The sequence below is a fragment of the Phaenicophaeus curvirostris genome, chromosome 5 (genome assembly GCF_032191515.1).
Source record: "Phaenicophaeus curvirostris isolate KB17595 chromosome 5, BPBGC_Pcur_1.0, whole genome shotgun sequence".
NCBI classification, from domain to species: domain Eukaryota; kingdom Metazoa; phylum Chordata; class Aves; order Cuculiformes; family Cuculidae; genus Phaenicophaeus; species Phaenicophaeus curvirostris.
Window position 1 is genome coordinate 32,185,800 of NC_091396.1, and position 20,974 is coordinate 32,206,773.

Genomic DNA, 20,974 nt, shown 5'->3' on the forward strand with positions numbered 1-20,974 from the left:
TCTCCAATGATTGACTATTCAGTACATTGAATTGGGAGAAAAAGCTTTCTGATATTTAAACTGCCGGTTCATATGGATTCCAATTTACTAAAAGCTGGGAGTAGTTTACCATCTTTACGTGACGTTTCCATGAATTCAGGTGGACAGAGTCCAGGTGGCTAAAAAGAAAAATAAAATAAGAAATTAAAAAGACTCCGCAAATAAAATGAAAGAGGTTCACTTCATCTGAGAGTGGAGCTAGCCACAAGCCTGAGTTCTCATGGTAAAGCTCAGGCAATCTGAAGGAGCTCTGAACTTTGCAGCTTGTGCTGCACCTAATCAATAGAAGGACTGTCAGTTTGTTCTTATGCTCTATACTAAGATTAATTTAAAATGTAGCAACGTATGTGTCTTTGGCCTACATCTAGTGTAGCCATTTATTCTGGGGTGATAAATGTCATAAGAATTTCCAGGTCAGTGACCAAGCAAAAAGGTTACATTTTGTTTATCTGAGGTAGTGTCATGGTTTAACCCCAACTGCAACTAAGTACCTTGGAGCTGCTCACGCAATACCACCCAGATGGGATGGGGGAGAGAATCAGAGGAGTAAAAGTGGGGGAAATCTGTGGGTTGAGATAAAGGCAGTTTAACAGGTAAAGCAAAAGTTGCACACACAAGCAAAGAGAAACAAAGGTTTCAATCACTACTTCCCATTGGCAGGCAGGGCTTCAGCCATTTCCAGGGAAGTGGGGCTCCATCACACCAACTTGGGAAGAGAAATACACCAGTCACTCTGAATGTGTGGTTTGTACTCATTCCCCACCCCACTCCCTACTCCCTTCCTTCTTCTTCTTGCACCAGCTGTTATTGTTGAGTGTGGCGTTATATAGTGTGGAATATCCCTTTGGTCAGCTGGGGTCAGCCACCCTGGCTGTGTCCTCTCCCAGCTTCTTGTGCACTCTCAGCCTCCTCACTGGTGGGGCAGCACAAGAAGCAGAAAAGGCCCTGACACTGTCTTAGCACTGCTCAGCAGTGACTGAAACATCCCTGTGCTATCAACACCATTTTCAGCACAAATCCAAAACACAGCCCTGTACTAGCTGCTAGGAAGAGAATTAACTATTCCAGCCAAAACCAGGACAGGTAACTTGCAAAAATATCCACACAATAGGAAAGCATTGGAGAACTGAGATTTTTGGGTCCCCTCTTACTGATGATAATCCATTTTATGCTTATCCGCATGGACAAGGAGTCCTCTATTCTTTCAAAACTTGATAGTATCAGTTTCAAAAATCGGATAGTCCAATTGTGCTGCCTTCTGATGACTGGACAGATACCTGTCCTGTGAACTACTGATTTTTGCAGTTGCTGTTATAGGCCAGTAAAGAAGGTGCTTTCTTCTTTAATTGCGGCAAGATGTCAAACACAATCTTTATACATGGCACAAAATTGATCTCTATAAATATAATCTCTCTATATGTTCATTAGAATCTGTAATTCCTTATATCTTTAATTGACAAAAATTAATGCTCTCAGTAGATATTATCTGTTCTGTAGTTTGAGACAAAGCCATTCAGTTGTATATAATTCTTGATTGTTTTATTCTGTGAGTATACCACTGTTTTCCAGGTAGCTTTATGTTTTACTTTGAAAAACTGCCTGTTTTGTACAAACCTCCTCTCTGAAAAGCCTTTGTGAAGTTTCAAGAGCAGATTAAAATGAACTTTTGGTAGAGGTCTCCAGTGTGCATGTCTTTTTTGATAGGCTTCTTTATGTAGCCTATCTTTAGATACTACAGGTTCTGTTGTATGTATTTTAAATGTTGATTCTTGTTCAGAGTTTGAGAGCTGTTTGGAAATAGGTTGCATCCTCACAGCTGCATGGTAGTTTGTGTTTATTAAAATAAGCATTTTCCCCTTCTGTTAAAGCAAAAGGTTATTTTCAGTGCAGTTTCCTTGAAGCTTCCATTAAAATGAGATGCAAAATTCTGATTTTTCAGTCAGAGCAGATAATCATTGCTGTGTGAGATAATGCATACCTTCTCTCCTTCTCCTTTCCTCCATGTCAGCTCAGATCCCTTCCAGATGAAATGAAGTACCAGCTAATCATAAGTTGTATAAAGTAGTGAAGACAATTCTTCAGAAAGACCTTTTCCAACTCTTGCTCCTACCTTGTGAACATTTTCTGTGTTTGTGCATGTGTTCTCAGATATCTTCTGGTGAATGTTACCTAATTTCTTCTGATATCTGACCAACCTCGTTGTAATTTTCTCAGTTGCAGAAGTGGCAGAAGACTTTTACATAACATGAACTATTAGCAGCAGGTCTGTTCTGTTATAGCTGCTGAATTATTCTGTGACTATTATTCAAGTCTCTCAGTGTTTGCCATTTATTTGGATGATTGATAGTAAGCAAATTAGACCACAGGCAGAAGGCAGGATTAATTATTTTCTGGTGTATTTTTCCAGCATTTGCTGAGATGAGGTCTTGATCACAAATCAGAGGTTTAAATCCCACTGCAGTACATCATATATCATTGATAATATGCAGTGTTGCTCTATTTAGTAGCATGTAGAACAGCCCTGGTTCTGGCAGCAGTGCAGACCCCGTCCTCAGTCTCCTGTTGTCAGAGCCCCATTGTGTCCGATATACTATTCCACTGGCTGGGATGTGAAACTCGATGTCTATGTCTGCTGAGAGGTGACGTTGATGTCTCTGCCAGTAGGACTGTGAAGATGCAGTATATGTTTGTTATCTTCAACTGTAGCATGTGGTATGTGAGGTCAAGAGGATGCCTGTTCTTCATTTTTGTGCCCCTCTAAGACTAGATAAGTACTGCTGTCATTGGCACTTCTGCATGCCGTTATAGGAAGAGGCAAGGTGGTAATTGAAATCTAGATATTTTTTAAGTGTCTGACAGTTTGGTCAGTTAGCATCTCGCATATATGACGTAGTGAGAGACCTATCTGTGATGGCTGGGTGCCATGAGAAACTAAGCAATAGAAAGTGTTCCATTCCCCTCTCTAGTTAGGCACATAGATTGAATGGAATTGCACCATCTCTCTTTGTGCTAGGTAATTCGTGTGTTTTAGTATACTTTGTATTTGTGCTGACAGGATGCATCAGGTCACTGACTACTAATCTTCTGTTTGAGCTGTACCAATATTTTCACACCTACTACTTCAGTATATGGAAGACTTGCAGTTGAAGAACACATGTGGAAAAAAGAGTGAGAGAAGAAAGAAAAGGTGAATACAAGATTTTTTCAGTTGTGTTCAGATACTATAGTGCTTCCTGTCCTTACATGTTATTTATCTGCTGATAAGCAGATGCAGTAATGACTACCCTATTCATTTATGTAGCTATATGATTAACTCACTAATTTTTTTGCCTTACAGTTGAACTTCTTTTGGAGGGTAGATGAAATTTTATCCGCATAGTAGTGATACTAGTTTTCTTGTAAGAAATAAGAAAACAATTTAGAATAATACATACTTTAAATCATGGAACTGTCAAGGTGACGCTCTTATTTTTGCTGTTTATCTGCAGAAGCTGGATAAGTCTGACTTGGATAACTGGGAGAACATCAGAGGACCCCGTCTGTGGGAAGATTCCAGAACTGTTCAGAAGCAACAGCGAGAGGCTCTCCGTCTCAAGACAGAGTGAATGAACAACTTTAAGCAACTGCGCTACTTCAGTGCCTCTGGAAAAAAAAAGTCTCAGGCTGGACTATATTATTTTGTAATCCAGTGTCGGGAACAGATATGGGAGGTGGGGGTTGCCCTGAGAAATTCATGCTAGTGTATATATAAATAACTGTGAGATCAGTCCAAAAGGCAGTGTATCATATGAAGCTCCTTGCATCCATTTGCACAGAGTTCCATAGGCTGTATATATGAATTCTGAATAAAAAAAAAAAAAAAAAGCTGATTATTCTACTGAGACTATCCCATTGTTTTTCATTCCCTATCATTCAAAACTGGGATGCTTCAGCAAGGAATAACATTTCAGGAGTCACTTGTCAGTACCAGAAGTTGTCATCCTAATGAGAACAACAGTGCTGTCATCTAGATGTGTATGACCAGATAAATGCTGCTTCAGGGAACCCTTGAATGACTTCAGGCTCTTAGTCTTGGAAGGGACTCCAGAGGCATCTAAGCTGTTCAGAACAGTGAGTCCTTTTTTTGGCTAAATAATATCCTTGTGTTTCATTTCCAGGAATTTTACTGTCCTGTACAGTGTGTCAGCTGGTAATTGGTTAAGTAACATTTGTTGAGCTGTGGTTAAATTTTTGTGATTAGTTTAATGATACATTTGTGCAGGCAGGAGCTTTGCACTGGAACTTCTCAGTTTAAGTTGGAAGAATTCTTCCTCACCAAGAGCTGAGCTGTTTCTCCATGGGCAAGTATTGTAGCAGAATCTCTATATAGTGGCAAATCTCACCTTCCATGTATTATTCCATGTATGTTTCTGCATGTGCACAGGTATCTTTTTATCTTTTGATGACTTCTTCTGAAATGCTTGTCTTTTTACGTTTCTCTTTGAATGCTAAGTGTTTGCTGTTAGAGGAAACCCATGCTAACATTTGGACCCTTCTGCTGAGACAGTTCAATGAAGAAACATCCAGGCAATTCTTCAGATTAAATGAAGCTTTTGATAAGGTAGTACAACAGACTTCTAAAACCCTTCTTCAATGGACATCTTATTTCAGAAGGTCTGGAATGCAGTTGTAAGTAATTATATCTAAGGAGAACATTTTTTATGTCATAACTTAGGATCCGGTTTTAGTTGGTTGCTTGCTGATTGTGGAGGCCCCATCCTCCCTTTTTCATAGGCACTGAATTTCCTGTAGTTTCTAAGTGCATAATTGTAAGTACCTTTGAAGTGGCATCTCTGGAAAGTAATGGATTTATCTTCGCATCTCTGAGAAACACTGACATGCAGTTAGAAAATTTTCCAACTTGCCCGTCTCTTCAACTTCCGTTTTAAGAGACGGCTCTTATCTATTGACAGTCCACTGAAAGAATTTCCACCATTTTTTATGCTATTGACTCATTTATGAATTAAAAACCCAACAATCACTTTTGACAGGTACAGAAGCTATACTTTTCGCAAAATGGGGAGAGCTATTTCAGCAATTTCTCTTTATTGCCATGCGCTTGGACAATGGTTTCATGTTTTGTGCTGTGCTTTTCTTAGCCAGTGAATTGGAAATAATACTTATGAAAGGCATGTTGAGAATCAATTAAAGTCTCTTAAGTTCTTGAAGGCATTTCAGAAAAGTGGAGAATTATGCTTCACAACACTAGCAAGAGGGGAAACTTCAGTTGATTCAGGAGTCATGGTTAGCTTGGCTGCTTATTTCAACTGTCCTTTTGAAAGACATGTTACGGCACTTCTGGTTACCTCTAAGGCACCTGGGGACAACCTCGTTAAATTCCTGAATTGTTATTCTAAACATCTGTGACTGAGGGGGTGGGGGGCAGAGGTCATTACATGCAATTGTTAGTCTGAGACACTGATTGATGTTTTTGCATCCTCTTTGTAACTGGCATATACCGGTCTGAGGGTAATGAAAAAAAGGCTTTAGTGAGAGGTGTGAAGTACTAGACTGAGGAAGTCAGGTCTTCAAGTTAGTGTTGCTTAAATTAGAAATAAGGAAGTCTGGCAAGGTCTGTCTGTGTATGCTTATTGAAAACGCCTTCAAAATCCCTGCTTTGACAGTAAAGAAGAAAGAGTTCATCTCTCAAAGAAACTGTGGCAAGATTGGTCTCTTATCTTCCACAACAAGAAAAGCAATATGGCATAGAAGTGGAATCTGGGGCACTGTAGGGGTAGGGAGAGCTCAGTGCAGCACCAGCAGGTGCTGGATGGTCACCGGCAGCAGCTATCTGCAGCCCAATATGCTAACCAGGTCTTTGCATACCCTCAGCCCTGTGGATCATGCTAATTGAGTGTGTTTCTCCCATAGCAGTTCGAATTTGCAGACTCATGGATGACCCGAAAGAGATGTTCAATATCTTCTTTCAGCTGTAACACAGATGGAGAGGCTTAGTGAAAGCTGTAGCTACTGTGATCCAAAAAAGGTTTCAGAACCTGCTCAATAGCATAGTGGTTGAATTTCAAAGCTCCTAAATACATCTGAATGAGCAGCTGGGTCCTAAAAACTTTCAGAATTAAGATGCAGTTAACAATCTTGCAGATAGTGATCCTCCAAGGTCTTAAAAATGTCTTCAGCTACCCTAAAAAGGTAGGTTATGGTGTAGTAAGAGATGAGCGATGTGAATTTTAGACCAGAATATAGAATGCAGAAGCTTCTGAAAAACAACGTTAACATACCCCATCATCAGCTGGAGATCAATCTCCAAAAGCAGAGGGAGAAATCTATTTTTTTAACAAAGAAGGAGAAACCTGGAGTGATTTTAAGTTCACTGTTCATTGAACGTTTTACGTGGTCACTTTTTGTTTAGCTGTATGTGCATGTGTATAGGTGAAACTTAAAACAGTAGCTTTCATCTTCTGAAATAACTATATAGACCCTTGTCCTTCTGATGATCTTGCATTTGCTCTGAGTCGCTATGTTTCAATTTCCAGCACAAGTCCAGGGCAAGTTTCATTTTTATATCTTGTATTTTCCAGAGGCTTTTCTGTCTGCAAGAAATGAGAAAGCACAATATCATTCTTTGCAACTAACTATTTTTGTCCACTGAAGAAAAAAGTAAGAGTAAAGAAACAGAGGAAAGAAGGGAATGATCTGAAGCTCTAAGGAAAGCAGAATAACTATTTTTACATTAACATGGTCGAAGAATTTTCCATATACTTTTGTGGTTAGAAAGGCTGCTGTTTGTCTATGTTTTCAGTGTAAAACCTCTTTTCATTCTTCAGTGGAGTAAAGCTCACAAAAAAATTTCCACCCTATTTTAGACTGGCTAGCTAGAAAGTCTTAATCAAGGGAAGGTAATTGCTCACTGTTATGCCTTGTCACACAAGGACTTGCAGCCAAACTCAGCCAACAGTCTCTAGACTTAGAAACAAAAACTCCATGCAGATGTTTTTCCAAAACTTGTCCTAACCCCAGAAGCCCAGAGCAGGCTTTCATACCACTGTATCAGACCAACCGTATTTTCTTGTTGAACATGTGCTTTAACTTCATGTTTAACTGTCTTGCTTAACGCAGACAGGCAATTAAAGTTTCACTCTCCATGCTTCCTGGGCGTTGTGTTAAAATTCAATTAAGTGAGAGCAGCAGCTGGTAGTGCTGCAGAAAGAACATGTAAAATATAGTTATACACTGCAAATGTGGAGAGAAAAGTAGTATGTGTGTCATAGTTTGTTATAGAATAACATTATGTGGGGGGAATGAGAACCCTAAATTTTTCAAAAAGCCCTCTCCCCAATTATGGTTTGGATATTGTGGTATTGTAGAGCAATTTCAGCTTTCTGAAGCACAGAAGCAGCACTGCTCAAAGCCAGTCACTTGCCATGGAGATGGCCATTGTGACCAAACTGTATGTTCTGCCTCACTGGCACAAGGGACTGGATGTTGCTTTCAGGTGAGGCAGCTGTTCTTTGAGACCAAACTGCAAAGAGAAAATGGCAGGCAAGATGGATCACAATTGCCACTTGCCCAGCCAGAATATAAATGTTGCGCTTTAGCTGAACTTTGGTCATTATAGTGTCATTATAATGTCATTTTAATGTAATTAGCACACCTCCTGTCACACCCATCCATGCCCTTCATGTCTCCAAGGCAAACCACTCCCAAACCAACTCTCACTGGGCGTGCACAGTTAATTTCTAGCGCTATGCCTTTAAACTTGAAGCAAGAGCTTTTTCTCCCAATCAGAAGTGGAAAAGTGTATGACTGAAGTCAATCAGTTTCTATCCAAACTCTGCCAGAAAACAAAGGGGAACATTTTAGGGAAGAGTCCATAAAAACTTCATGGCTGAATTTTATATTCCACCCCACCCCCACTGGGATGCCATTGGGTAAGACTCTTGTGTGAGATGCACTATACGTTAACATTACAGGAGCTATGAGTATTTTTTATATATTTGTGTTTTTTCATATTCTCTACCTGCATATTGCTTCCCTCTACAGTTGGTGCTTGATTGCATAGAATCAAGGTTGGAAAAGACCTCTTAACATCATACAGTCCAACCTTCAGCCCAACACCACTATGCCCACTAAACCATGTCCTGAAGTGCCACATCTACGTGTTTTTAAGCATGCTGCTTAAGATATGTTTTTGCAAACAGTATCTTTCCCCTGGCCACCACTGAACCATTATTCTGTCACAAATTGTTATAATAAAATTGGCTTGTGTGCACACATACAAATTTCTGGAAACTTTACTAAATGTGATCCTGGTGGGTTGGACAAATTTTAAAGGACCTAAGGCAGCCCTCCTTAATGTAACGGATTTGTGCCTGTGACGCTGCTAGTGTAATATAAGGGATACAAGACATTAGTCCTAATGAGGTTCTTAGTGTGATTCTGGCAGACTGGTCAAATTGTAAAAAGCCCAAGGAGGCTTCCTTGTCGAAACATGGCAATAGTCACAGGTCATTTCAGAAAGAAGGGGAAAAAAATCTGAAAACCAGAAATAAGGGAGTACTGTGTTTTGCCAGTACCTCTGTAGAAGAAATTTGCGCACTTTGACCCAGCATATTTGGAGTCTGGCTGGGTGTTCTCCAGTTGATGGAAAAAAAAGGACCATATTTATTTAGCATGCCTGTTTCAAGGTAGTTGATGAGATCCTTGACATTCAATACCAACACCATAGTGCACATTCAGTACCAAATCCATTATGGTATCAACTATTAACCTCAAGGAGGCTCCGTGGCCCCCAGGAGTACGGCTTCCTCAAAGGCAGGATCAGAGTAAACCCATCCAAATGCATTTTCCCTCCTCTTTTTGACCTGTCTTCCAACATTCTTCCTGAGAATTAACAGCTCAGTCTCTGAGCTGCTTTTCTAATGGAGTTTGCTAATGGGGTTTTCTAATGGAGCTGTAAAATGTCACGCTCTTTTTTTTGAAGTTCATTGTAAACCAAGAATTGAAGAATAGTGGTTTCTAAATTAATTTGAAAATGTCCTGTAAAATGTAAGCCTAGAAAAAGAAACCCAGTATTATATCCCCTTAAGTATGGCACCCGGCATACACTTGGTCTCTTTTTATCTTTAGATACACAATGCTGCACTCTCTATTTTATGTACAAAGGAAATTAAATGTACTTTTTTCTTTAAAAGATGAGATCTTCATCCATCACCAGCCGTCAGTTCCTAATAATGTTGCCCAGAGAAACGTTATCTGTGATTTAGTGGCTTTAGTGGACTATCTTTTGTTGAACAGAGGACAGCAGAATAAAATTTCAGCTTAATATAGCTCTTTTCATACTCCTCCTGAATAAACAGAGGAGAAGAGGAGAGCGAGAACAAAGAATCTCGGGTTTCAGGCTCAAGTTTCTTCTGTTTTGCAATAGGATAGGGCATTTTAAGGAAGAAAATGAAGGAAAAGGAAAATGAAGAAAAGGAAATAGAAAGGAAAATGTGGAAAGAAAAAAGCTTGGGGACAACAAATAGTAAGAGAAAACAATGTTCTTTCTGACTAGTCCCTCTGGTTTAAGTAGGAAGGAAAATTTTCTGTCTCAGGAAAAACTTTTGAGCTCAAAAAATACTCATCTTAGGTCAGAAATAAAAAGCCAAGTGTATTTTGCAAGCTAGTGGTTTTAGAAATACTTTTATTTAGGTGAACTGCAATGTTTTATTTTGCTTTTTGTGTTATTCCATTCTTGATTCTCCTTCCTCAGGTACCTTAACTGTGGAAATGAAAAACCACTACTGATCATAAAACTGTGGTTTTCACTTAAAAGACTGTCAGCACAAGATGTTTCAACAGTTTCCAAAACTTTTAACAAAAAGCGTTCTCAGTAAGAGTAAGGATTGAATGGATCCCTTTCAATGATCAGGTTTCAAAATGGCAATCAGCTGGATTAAAAAAAAAATATTGTAAAAGATTTTTTTTCAGCTGTACCAGTCAGTTCCTTTTTTAATTGGTGAATGCTGGTCCTGCTTGTGGACAGGTGCCTGCCTGCACGCCTCTGTGGCTTCATATGCCAGCATTCTCTCTACCCGCTGCACACACGTACATTTGGAAAGTTCCGTGCTTGACAGTTTAACAGAGGATTTTGTTACTCAGTGACTTGTGAGAAAGGACCTACCCCTTACTGCATCCAGGATTCTTCTGTCCAGGCAATGACTTTGTAAATTTTCCTTACACTGATGGAGTTGCCTCTAAAATCTAGTTCCCCTTCCTCCCTGCTTTTGCTAATTCTACAACCTAAATTTGTTTCTGTTTAGTTCATCTTAAATAGTGTCATTTTTTTACTAGATATTCAACCAGCATGCTTATATGTCGTAACATAATAATAAGGAGCCCAAGATTTTTCCTTGTCTAAAAAAAAAAGGCATCACCCCTGTTTAAGTCCTGTCCTACTCATGTTCATATATATTTGAAGTGACTGTAGTCCATCCAATTTTGGAGTCATGTCTTACCATTATTTGGCTATCCACCCAACTGCAGATGCTTTTTTTTTTGCCTAGCAAACGTCCTGACTGGGCTGTAGATGTGGTTAAAATTAAACACATCTCTTTCAATACAAAAGTCTGAGATCACACATGTCTTGTAACAGGCCTTTTGGGTTGTGTGCTCCCTGTGAAGTTCAAACACCCTTATCAGTTGTGCTAAAATGATAGACAGCAATATCATGTGTTTTATTTTTATTGTCCTTCAAATCAAGATGAACTTGAATGCAGTTTGATCAAATTTTTAAAAGTTTACCCTGGCCCTGGTATGGGGTTTTTTTTTGAAGGCTTAAAGGTGAATTATGGCAGACAGCATTTTGCAATTTGACTTAGGGAAGTCATTGCTGAGGAACAGCTGGGAATATTAACAGTGTGTTTTGGTTTAGCTAAAACCCCCTATATTTTAGATAATCAGAAATTTAAATGTCTGAAATGCTTGTTTGAATGTCTGGTTTTGTTTATCTTCTATGATCAGCATAGAATGTGTCCTTTTTTTGTTAAGTGGGCTGAGGTTTCTGAATAATCCAGGTTATTCGGACTTTGCAGGAAAAAGCTAGGTATGGGAACCTGTACTTTCTATGGACAGACCCAGTTGGCTAGTCATTTTGGATATGGAGGAGTCTTTTATCTCTTATCTTTCATCTATTCAAGAAGATTTCTTACCCCTGTAATGCATTATTCACAACAGAAATTAAAAATAGAGCAGTCTTTGTCCCTTGAAGTTATACAGGGATGTGCAGTGTTATCTGACAGGTCCATTTTTCTAACACATACTGCAAATGATCTTAAAAGTGCAAATATAATTTCCTGGCAAAGCCAGATTTGCACATTACTACTTTAGATTAACCTCACTAACTTGATAGTGTTCTCTGCATGTATCATATCATACATGGTTCTCCCAGTTATTTATCCTGAGGTGTCTATTTTTTCCCCTCCATCTTCTTTGCTAGCAGTAGAAGGATGCACAGGATTTTATACAGCTCTCTAAGGTTGAAAACATCAATATTTCTTCTCCCCAAAAGGATAATATCTTCAGTTTTTTTAATTTTTTTTTAAGTTCTGTTGCTAACAAACACTATCCACTTTAATTGACACATATACTATACAATATAGTCTTTTTGCATTCTCTTTTCCATGTGTTCAGGAAATGCCAAGAAACTAGTGGAAGAACTGGTTTTAGTTCTCTTCTGTGCTCTCTATTCAGAGATACTGCAGCAGTTGACCAAGGTATTTCTGTGCCTTGTTCTTTTGTACTTGAAGAAGTTTCTTTTGCCTTCAGAGGATTCACCACTGTTGGCTTTCTTTGCATAGAGAGGTATAGCAGAACATCTGAAATTTGGAAAATACATAATACCTTAAGGTTAAACGTGTTTTTTAGAGCGAGTGCTCTATGTACCAAATATATATAGGTAGATACACACGGACATGTTTAGAAAGCCCCAAAGACTGCCTTCCCCTTTCTATATACGCGCAATGTAGAGCTGGAGCGTAGCATCCCTTTGCAGTCACTGCTCTTCCAAGGCGGGGACTTGCAGGGATCACCTCCGAGGGGCAAGGATGGTTGCCTTAGCAGGAACTGGCTCTGCAGTGTGATTGCCCACCAGCATACATAGAAGAGACTTTATTTACTCTCTTGTAAATGTAGCAACTCTGTAGAAGTCAAGTGTCTAGGCAAACCTTAACATCAAGGCACATGAAGACAGTGATCACCTCATTCAAAGGTATCAAAGGTAGATGTCTAGCAAAGTGGGTGTTGAACTGTGCTCCACTGCTTCTTCCCCTCCACTGATCTTGGAAGGTGCTTAGATGATAAGTTTTGATCACTTTGCCTTTATAAGAATCACAGAATTCTTTGGTTGGAAAAGACTTTTGAGATCATCAAGTTCAACTGTACCTGTCCACTACTAAACCATATCCCCGAGCACCTCATCTAAGGTTCATTTTGAGTGAGCTGGATCCCAAGAACTGTCCTTATTTACTAAGCAGTCTGGGGAACTTCATTTTTGGCTTTTGAGGAAGTTAAGACAAAACCTTTGGATGGGTGCTAGCAAAAACAGCAAAGGCCTGTGTTCCTCTGCTGTTTGCCTTGAGCTTCTCTCCCTGAACCCTATGTAACGGGGTATGTGGACTTTGAATGAATTTGAAAATTAAGGCAGTTCTAATATTGCCGTATTTTTTAAATTTATTATTTCTTATTCCTCTTGTACAGCTGCTGAGTTTCTTGGCAGCTTAAATAAAGATTATCTCAGTAAATTATTATTACAAAGGTTGACAAATATCTTGCTTCATCACACTGGTGTTCAGATATAAATCACAATCCCAGCATTGCCTACTGCAGAGGTAATGCAACTAAGCTACCTTTCTGAGGAGCGGAGTCATGGCGTGGACAAGGGGAAGGCATATTATAGACTTCCTTGGGCACAACTGAATGCAGTCCTGCCTGCTACATGAAATAAGCTAAGGGAATAAATCTCTCCTACTTCAAATCTCTCCTCCTTCCCGCCCTGTTCAATGTCTTTATCAATGACCTGGATGAAGGCATCAAGTGCACCCTTAGCAAGTTTGTGGATGACACTAAGCTGGGTGGAAGTGTCAATCTGCTGGAGGGTAGGGAGGCTCTGCAAAGGGATCTGAACAGGCTGGACCACTGGGCTGAGACCAATGGCATGAGGTTTAACAAGGCCAAATGCCGGGTCCTGCACTAGGGGCACAACAACCCTGTGCAGTGCTACAGACTAGGGGAAGACTGGCTGGAAAGCTGCCTGGAGGAGAAGGACCTGGGGGTGTTGGTTGACAGTGACTGAACATGAGCCAGCAGTGTGCCCAGGTGGCCAAGAAGGCCAATGGCATCTTGGCTTGGATCAGAAACGGTGTGGCCAGCAGGTCCAGGAGAGTTATTCTCCCTCTGTACTTGGCACTGGTGAGACCGCATCTGGAATCCTGTGTTCAGTTCTGGGCCCCTCACCACAAGAAGGATGTTGAGGCTCTGGAGCGAGTCCAGAGAAGAGCAGTGAAGCTGGTGAAGGGGCTGGAGAACAAGTCTTACGAGGAGCAGCTGAGGGAGCTGGGGTTGTTTAGCCTGGAGAAGAGGAGGGTGAGGGGAGACCTCATTGCTCTCTATAACTACCTGAAAGAAGGTTGTAGAGAGGAGGGTGCTGGCCTCTTCTCCCAAGTGACAGGGGACAGGACAAGAGGGAATGGCCTCAAGCTCCGCCAGGGGAGGTTCAGGCTGAACATCAGAATAAAATTTTTCACGGAAATGGTCATTGGGCACTGGAACAGGCTGCCCAGGGAGGTGGTTGAGTCACCTTCCCTGGAGGTGTTTAACAGACAGGTGGATGAGGTGCTGAGGGGCATGGCTTAATGTTTGATAGGAATGGTTGGACTCAATGATCCTGTGGGTCTTTTCCAACCTAGTGATTCTGTGATTCTGTGAAAAGCAAAGTTTTGCTTAGACTAACCTTCAGCCAAAGATCATTTTGTATGGGCAACAAGGTCAGAGGATCCATGTCTCCTCTAACTCAACAGGGAGAAATAAGAAGATGTTTTCTGCCATTAAAGATAATCCCACATACAGCAAGGGCATGAACAGTGTGTTGGCAATCTGCCCCTGGGAGACTGCTTTATTGATGCTGCTTCAGGTTTCTTGCAACATGCAAAATGGCATTTTTACAGTAGAGAGCTGGCATAGACCTTTCAGGATTATATATTGAGAGCACCAAGTTAAATACCATCTGCCTCACATGGTAAATTCTAAGTATTATTCCAAAGAGATTTGCCTGTAACTCCTCTGCAGAGTGCATAGAGGCAGCTGCCAGTTGCTTTTCCCCTCAGACCCCTTCCCATTAATTCTTTGTGGCTAAGAATAAGTGTAGTATTTGTTGAAGCCTTGACTTGTCCTCTGTTTGGGCACTCTATCCTGCCCTGGCAGCAAGCTGGGCTCTGTGACCTCCAAGCTCTTTTCCATCTGTAACTATTATCATTCCTGCTCTTAAAGAGACTTGGTAGGTTTTAGAAGTCAAGTCCTGTTTAACATGCCTTGCAAGAACAGTTGAGATGCATTGGCCTGAATTAGTTCTGTTTCAATAGGCAGGTAGGTCTCCGCTTTCTAGAGTGGGAGAAATTGCAATGCAGCTGGTGGGCTTTGTTCCTTTCTGTTGAAGGCCAAGGAAAACAATTTATCTGTAACTGGAGACTCTTTCTTCCAGTTTTGGAAGAAGACAGCACAGGTAAGTCATCTGAGAGCTTTGCACCCCTGCATCAGTGGGGCTATGGTACTAGGCAGAAGAAGACCTTAAATACTCTCATGATAAAGCAGTGACAATATGGCCATATTTATCTAGTTTTGGTAATTGTAAACTTCCTAAATCAAAAGCTAAGTATCCACAGGAGACACTGTAATTGCCAGCCAGACTTGGTGTCTGAAGACCTTCGCAAATATTGGCTTTCATACATTTGCAATGAAAAAGAGTTTGTTGGGCAGTCAGAATGGGGGCATGAAGGGTGAGGTGAGGAAGATGCTGATGCTCCTGATGATCTTTGGATGCTGTTTTATCTGGGTTTTTTCATGCTTTGCCTTCCTGAGATGTGCCTCATGCTAACTACTCTGACAGGAGATGTGTGCCTCTATTAGAGCCTGTGATATAATGTGGGTGGTGTGTCCCTTCCTTCGCAGTCTGTTTTTCATGCTGATGCAGTGGCAGCAGTCTAACCTCCAAGTGTGGAGCTCTCCACTAGTAGATTTTGGCCAGAGTTCTGTGCATGTTTTTCTGGCAAACTTTTCCGAGCAGTCCCTGGTTTACTTTCTGTAGTTGACCTACCTCAGGGATTATATGGAACAGTTGTATCAGTGTAATTACAGGATACATGATTTTTCTTTTTTTATTTTCTTAATTCACTTGTGGAACAGGAAAACATATATATTATCTCTTGAAGAGACCATAAAATGACATAGTGGAACGTCATGTATAAATAAAGGAGTTTCACTCCAGCATTCCTACAGCAAACCCTGTAACTACAGGGTATCTTCCAGTCTTTGTTCTGGGGGACATAATTTAAAAACTCCACTAGTGTCTCTGCATCTACATTTTTAGAGGAGATACATGGAAGATGTTGTGAATTTGCCTTTCACCTAGGGACAGCTGGCCACATACCCTCCAAAACCACTTTTGGGGCAGCACCAGACAGCTCTACATCCCTTTGCACAGGGGGAGAGATGTAGGAGACTGCTGCTGCAGGAGACCTCTGGATGGCTTCTGTGGGAAGGTAGCAATGTCTTCCAAAGTCTTAGACTCCCAGCTGGTTTTATCTCAAAGATTTGTCTAGTCTAATATCACAAATTGTGGGAGGCCAGGTTTTGTTCAGTGCCTCTTGCTGCTATTTTTGGGATGTGATTTTTCTATTTCAGTTGGCTGAACATGGAAGGAGTGTTGCTATGCTTTAGGGAACACTGCAATTAGATTCACTCAAAACAATCATGATTAATAATTATGACTGTTTTGTTACTAAAAAAGGAAAAGGTAGAAATAAATAAATAAATTGTGGTTACTTTGAAGGCAAGATCTGTCTCTCTTTGTGTCTCTTTGAAGGGCTTTGAACAGACCTAGGAGCATTTGGGCTATCCTTAGGGGATAGCAAAGCCCTCATTTCCATGCGTGGCAGTGAGCTTTGCTCCGGTGTAAGTAATCTGAATTCCCTGACAGAACAAGTGCATTTACCAGTTGGTGACTCCTGTTTGGTAAATCCCAGATAACTGCAGCTGCTGGGCAAATCAAAACTGTGTTCCAAATAATTAGCAGAAGTATTTGAATCAATAATGGCAAGGAAGCCACTGGAACAGCTTTCCTGAAACAATTCAGTGAATAAACATTGAAAATTCTCAGTCCAAGAGAAACTTGTTTACCAAAGATAGCTTTTTTTCTCCCTATGAGTACATGGCCTGAGGCCTGTGGTGTCTAACAGAAGCCGTTATTACCTGAAATCACACTTCATTAGCCCATCAGAAGCTGAACTGGAGAAGTGTCACGCTAGCTATTGGCTCTGTTTGGCAGCCTCTTGCTCCTCCTGATGTCGCAGTGGATAGATGTCTTGGTGTCAGGAAATAGTGCTGACCTGGGAAGCTGCTGCTTGGTGCTGGCAGCAGTGCTGTAGACGGGCTGGGATAAGCAGTGGCAAGCGCGGGCAACCCCATGGAGCTGTGAGCCTGTGTGCTGGGAGGGCAGGGCAGTGCTGGTGGCTCAGTGGAGAAAAAACATCTGTTTTCTTCAAGCTTCTGTGGAAATGGGATATACTGTGCAGTGACAGCCTGGCAGTGTTGCAGCCGCTCTCCATGTCTCGCCGAAGCTCAGTGCCTGGGTTCTGGCAGGACTTCTTCGCCACAAACAGGCAGTCTGTTCAGGGGTGGGGAGGGCGCAGTATTCCCTATCCTTGTGGCAGCAGCTCTGCAGAATGTCTCTGGAGCTTTTTGAGACGCTCTTAGTGTTTATTTTATATATACACACACCTAAAGATATATTTGGTTCACCTTTGACTTTATTTCATAGGAGCTGAAAAAGTGTTTCAGTTGGCCCAAGCACATGTGAAAGTGCCTTTGAGTTAAACGCATCTCTTAAAAAGTAATGAGTCTTATATCCTGTATTGAAACAGAAGGTAATCTACCCTGTGCTTAAATTTTCTGGAGAGGTAACTCATGTTTCTGAGTTTACTAAGGAACTCATTTCTATATTCCCAAAGGACTAAATAATTAGCCATTAATACAAATTTTATACTTAAACAATCTGATTGGTAACTGAAACGTAAAGTGAGTGTGCTGGTTTTATACACAAAGATGTTTTCTTCATCTAACCTCACTGTGAAGTTGTTACATGAGGCTTGCATGCTGCTCCAAGACATCTACCTCAAAAGGGCTTTCTGATGTATGAGCAAATGTCTGGTTTTAGCAAATCACAAATTTAGGGACCACAAAAGGTGTGGTTACAAGGCTTTCAGTCATCCATTTCTTCTATGAAGTTTTGCAATGAAAATTTTGGAGTGTTTATTGAAAGAAGTATCTCTCCATAGTCCTTTTATGTGTAAAAATCAGAGACAGAAGGGCCTTTTCTTCTTAAAGAACAGTGAAATCCAATGTCAGTCCATGAGTTTTGGCTACTGACAATGATCCTAAGTAGAAATGTTTGTATTTTCTTAATCTTCCTAATGCAGAAGTGTTTCACAGAATCCCTTGCTTGAGGTAAAATCCTCCCTCTAACAAATGAGGTCTTATACCAGACTAATGTGTCTTGGCTTTAGATAAAAACAACCATGTTGCTGCTTTTTTCTTCCCTTTTGATCCTCTGTTGCGGAGATTTATTGCCTGCCATTTATAGCATTTGCAACTTGCAATTAAGGCTTCTATTTTGAATACCTAACGCATAAGCAAGAATTACCATAATTTAGTATTTGGATATGCCTCTCAAACCATAGCAGAAAAAGAAAATGTTTCAGATGTGAGGTAAAAGCATTTATAACTAGAGAAAGTTTATAGTGACCTAATGTTGTATGAATAAACTGTAATTTTATTAATATTTTCCCATCAGTTTGAAGAGCTCCCTTGCACAAAGTCTGTCTGATATCATCAATAGGCCGATTTATTATTATTATTGTTATTATTATTTTTAGCAAAATTGTGAGTACATCAAGCATATGGAGCAAGAGAAGTTTAATATTTGCACAATTAACTCCTTGTTATCTAAAATTTCCTTGTTTAAAATGCTAAGCCGGCTTTGTGAAGTAGAGACTGATTGGACATTCATGTCTGGTCTGTAATGAATATTAGAACATTTGATCTATGCATCCATGAGCATAGAGTCCTTCCCTGGAAGGACAACTTACCCAGCCTGTGCACTTGTCCCCAGGCCCCTCTCTCCCCAGGGCCACCCAGGAGTGGCAGGCAATTGGCAGGGCTTTTCTGGTGCCTGTCTACTGGGAGGCTTGTGTTTGAGGGAGCATCTGGCTGCTACATGTGTGATGAACCCCACTTCTGTGTGTCTACTGTATCTATTTGTACAATCTTATGTCAAGGACATGTGAGGACTCAGAGAGTAGCTAAGGTGGCAAACAGCATGGGAAATTTGGGCACTACAGGGCTGGTCCTTTAATCATGCTGAAGGACTGGAAGACAAGGATAGGCAGGAGAAAGCCTTGCCTAGCCCAGCCAAAGAGAAGAGACCCTGTTTGACTGTTACCTAAAGAACTATGCTGAGCTGTAAGTCTGAGCCTTGGTTGTTAGTGTTATGTAAAGGAAAGAAATAATAAAAAGAAAGAAATGCTCTTGTTCCCCCAAACACCTTTCAGATTAAATCACCATTTGTTGGCTAACAGGAAAATTGGAAATTCCATTCCAACAGAGATGGGGGAGTGGAATGAAAGTCCATGTATATTTTTAGCATCCCTTGTAATCATGTCACCTTTAGAAATGAAAGCATCAGTGCATTAGAGTGGAGGAATTGGGAAGAGGACATATTCTACCAAGAGAAATGTCATGCTCAGAGTGAATTGACTGAGTCACGCATTGACTGAGTGATATCCGTGCTGGCCAGGGCAGACTCATCTCTTCCCTCCTGCTCTCTTCCTCCCCCTCCCAGCTCTTCAGTTTTGTTTGACTTCCTCCTTCATGCATCTCTGCTAGCTGTCTCCTCACACATTTCTTTCCAGATGTTTCTGCCCTCTGAACTATATCCAACCAGAATAAAACCTGGCACGTGCAAGGTGCTTTGGGATGTTTACCCAGAGTCCTGCCCAGAGGTAGGCAGCCCTGGCAAGGTGACATTGCATGCCTTAATGGAAGCTACTTAGTAGTACCTTTTTTCTTTTATCTTTTTGAATAAGAAGAAAGTAGATCTAATACAAGGAAGAGAGGGGGCATCTGTTCAACAGTGAATGTTTATTTGCTGTTCACCTCTGAAATGCCAGTGAGCATTTGTGCTGTCTAGTTTGAACTGACTCTTGGCCTTGGAGAAATTACTGATGCTGCTCTTGAAAGAAATTGTCGCTTACTTTCTAAGGAGGTAGAAAAGGTCTGTCACAGTCTTCTGCTGTAATCATGGATGGATTGTGTCATTGCTCTGCTCCATCCAGGAAAAGGGAATAATTCCTCTTTATTCCTACCCTTTGCCTAGCCTTTGTAGTCCGATGAGAGGCCAAAAAATAGTTTCTCTGCTTTTACACAATACCCAGAACAATGATCCTCTGCAGTGGATAAATTCCTTGGTGCCGTTAGCATGCAGCTCAAATCGTTAGTCACTTGTAGCTGTTCACCCTGTGCCCCTGGCTCAGCTCTGGCAGGGGTGTGCAGGCACGAGCTGTTTTGCACTAGTTTTTCAGCAGCTGTTCAGTGATGAGTGTGATATTTTCACCCCTGGCAGTTAAGTAAGCAGGAGAAACAGGTTCTTAAGGAGAATTGACTGCCGCATGCCAGGCCACTCACTGCAGCTCTCTGTGCCTTGGTGAAGGTGCCATCTGTGCCTCATATCACCTTCCTTACCCAACAAGGTGGATGTGTGATTAGTGCTGTAGTCTTTTAAAAGGCTTCTGTTGTCCAGGAGCCCCCTTTATGTGCCTATGAGTGGTGGACAACCCCCACCTCTTTCCCCTTCCTCCCTCTGCTTCTTCCCTTGAGCACGACATTAAATCCATTCTCCATTGTACTGGCGCTGGCAGAAGTGTGATGTTTCTTCCATGTGCCAAGACTTTGGTCTCGTGTTTACACTACTTCCTGCTGCATGACAGCCACCCATAAATTAATGAAGCCACGGTGGTTTTTTTCTCCTCTATCTCGTGTGTCTTCACTTGACACACAGCTTTATGACTTGAATGAAGGCAGAAATTGAAAACTTCACACTAAGACAATGGAGGTTACTTCTGAGAGCAGTAAGACCACAAAAGCATCAAGCAAACATCACTGGAGGAAGGTGACGTGAGCTGGGAGGCAGCCTGCTCCTGCAGCTGCTGTGCTGCCCCTGGAGCTCCTGAGACAAGACATGTGTTCTGCCCCTGAGATAGGGCTACACAGGGCTCCTTTGGCACCTGGGGAGAGGTGCAGGCTCAGAGTAGCCACATTAGGCTGCCTGCTCAGAGTTGCTTGCTACTTTTATGTGTTTAGCCTGATCAGGGATGAGGAAATTTTTCAAAGAGTAAATGTGGCTTTAGTAGATTAACATTGTTTTTATTTTCCCCAGGCAACAAACCCATCAAAAAAGGTCTCCTACTCACTTATTTTTTCATCTTACCCACTTGTTAATTATGACAATTTCTATTTGTACAACACTCTCCTAAGGATCTCCAGATATTTTTTTCTAAAGTTTGGTGTCTATTTTTAACCTAATTTTATAGATGGCAAAATTAAGAAATAGAGAGTTTGATGCAACGAACTC

At 41.1% G+C, this 20,974-nt stretch overlaps 2 protein-coding genes across 2 annotated transcripts in view; both read left to right on the top strand.

Moving 5' to 3' along the window:
• The window catches only part of COX16 (cytochrome c oxidase assembly factor COX16), a 52,457-nt gene extending 48,537 nt beyond the window's left edge, over positions 1-3,920 (top strand). The window contains exon 4 of the mRNA XM_069858331.1: positions 3,528-3,920. Coding sequence (XP_069714432.1) covers positions 3,528-3,644 — 117 coding nt within the window. The 3' untranslated portion in view covers positions 3,645-3,920. The remainder of the gene's footprint in view (positions 1-3,527) is intronic.
• The window catches only part of SLC8A3 (solute carrier family 8 member A3), a 275,261-nt gene that overhangs the window by 118,036 nt on the left and 136,251 nt on the right, over positions 1-20,974 (top strand). The gene's annotated exons all lie outside the window — the stretch shown is intronic.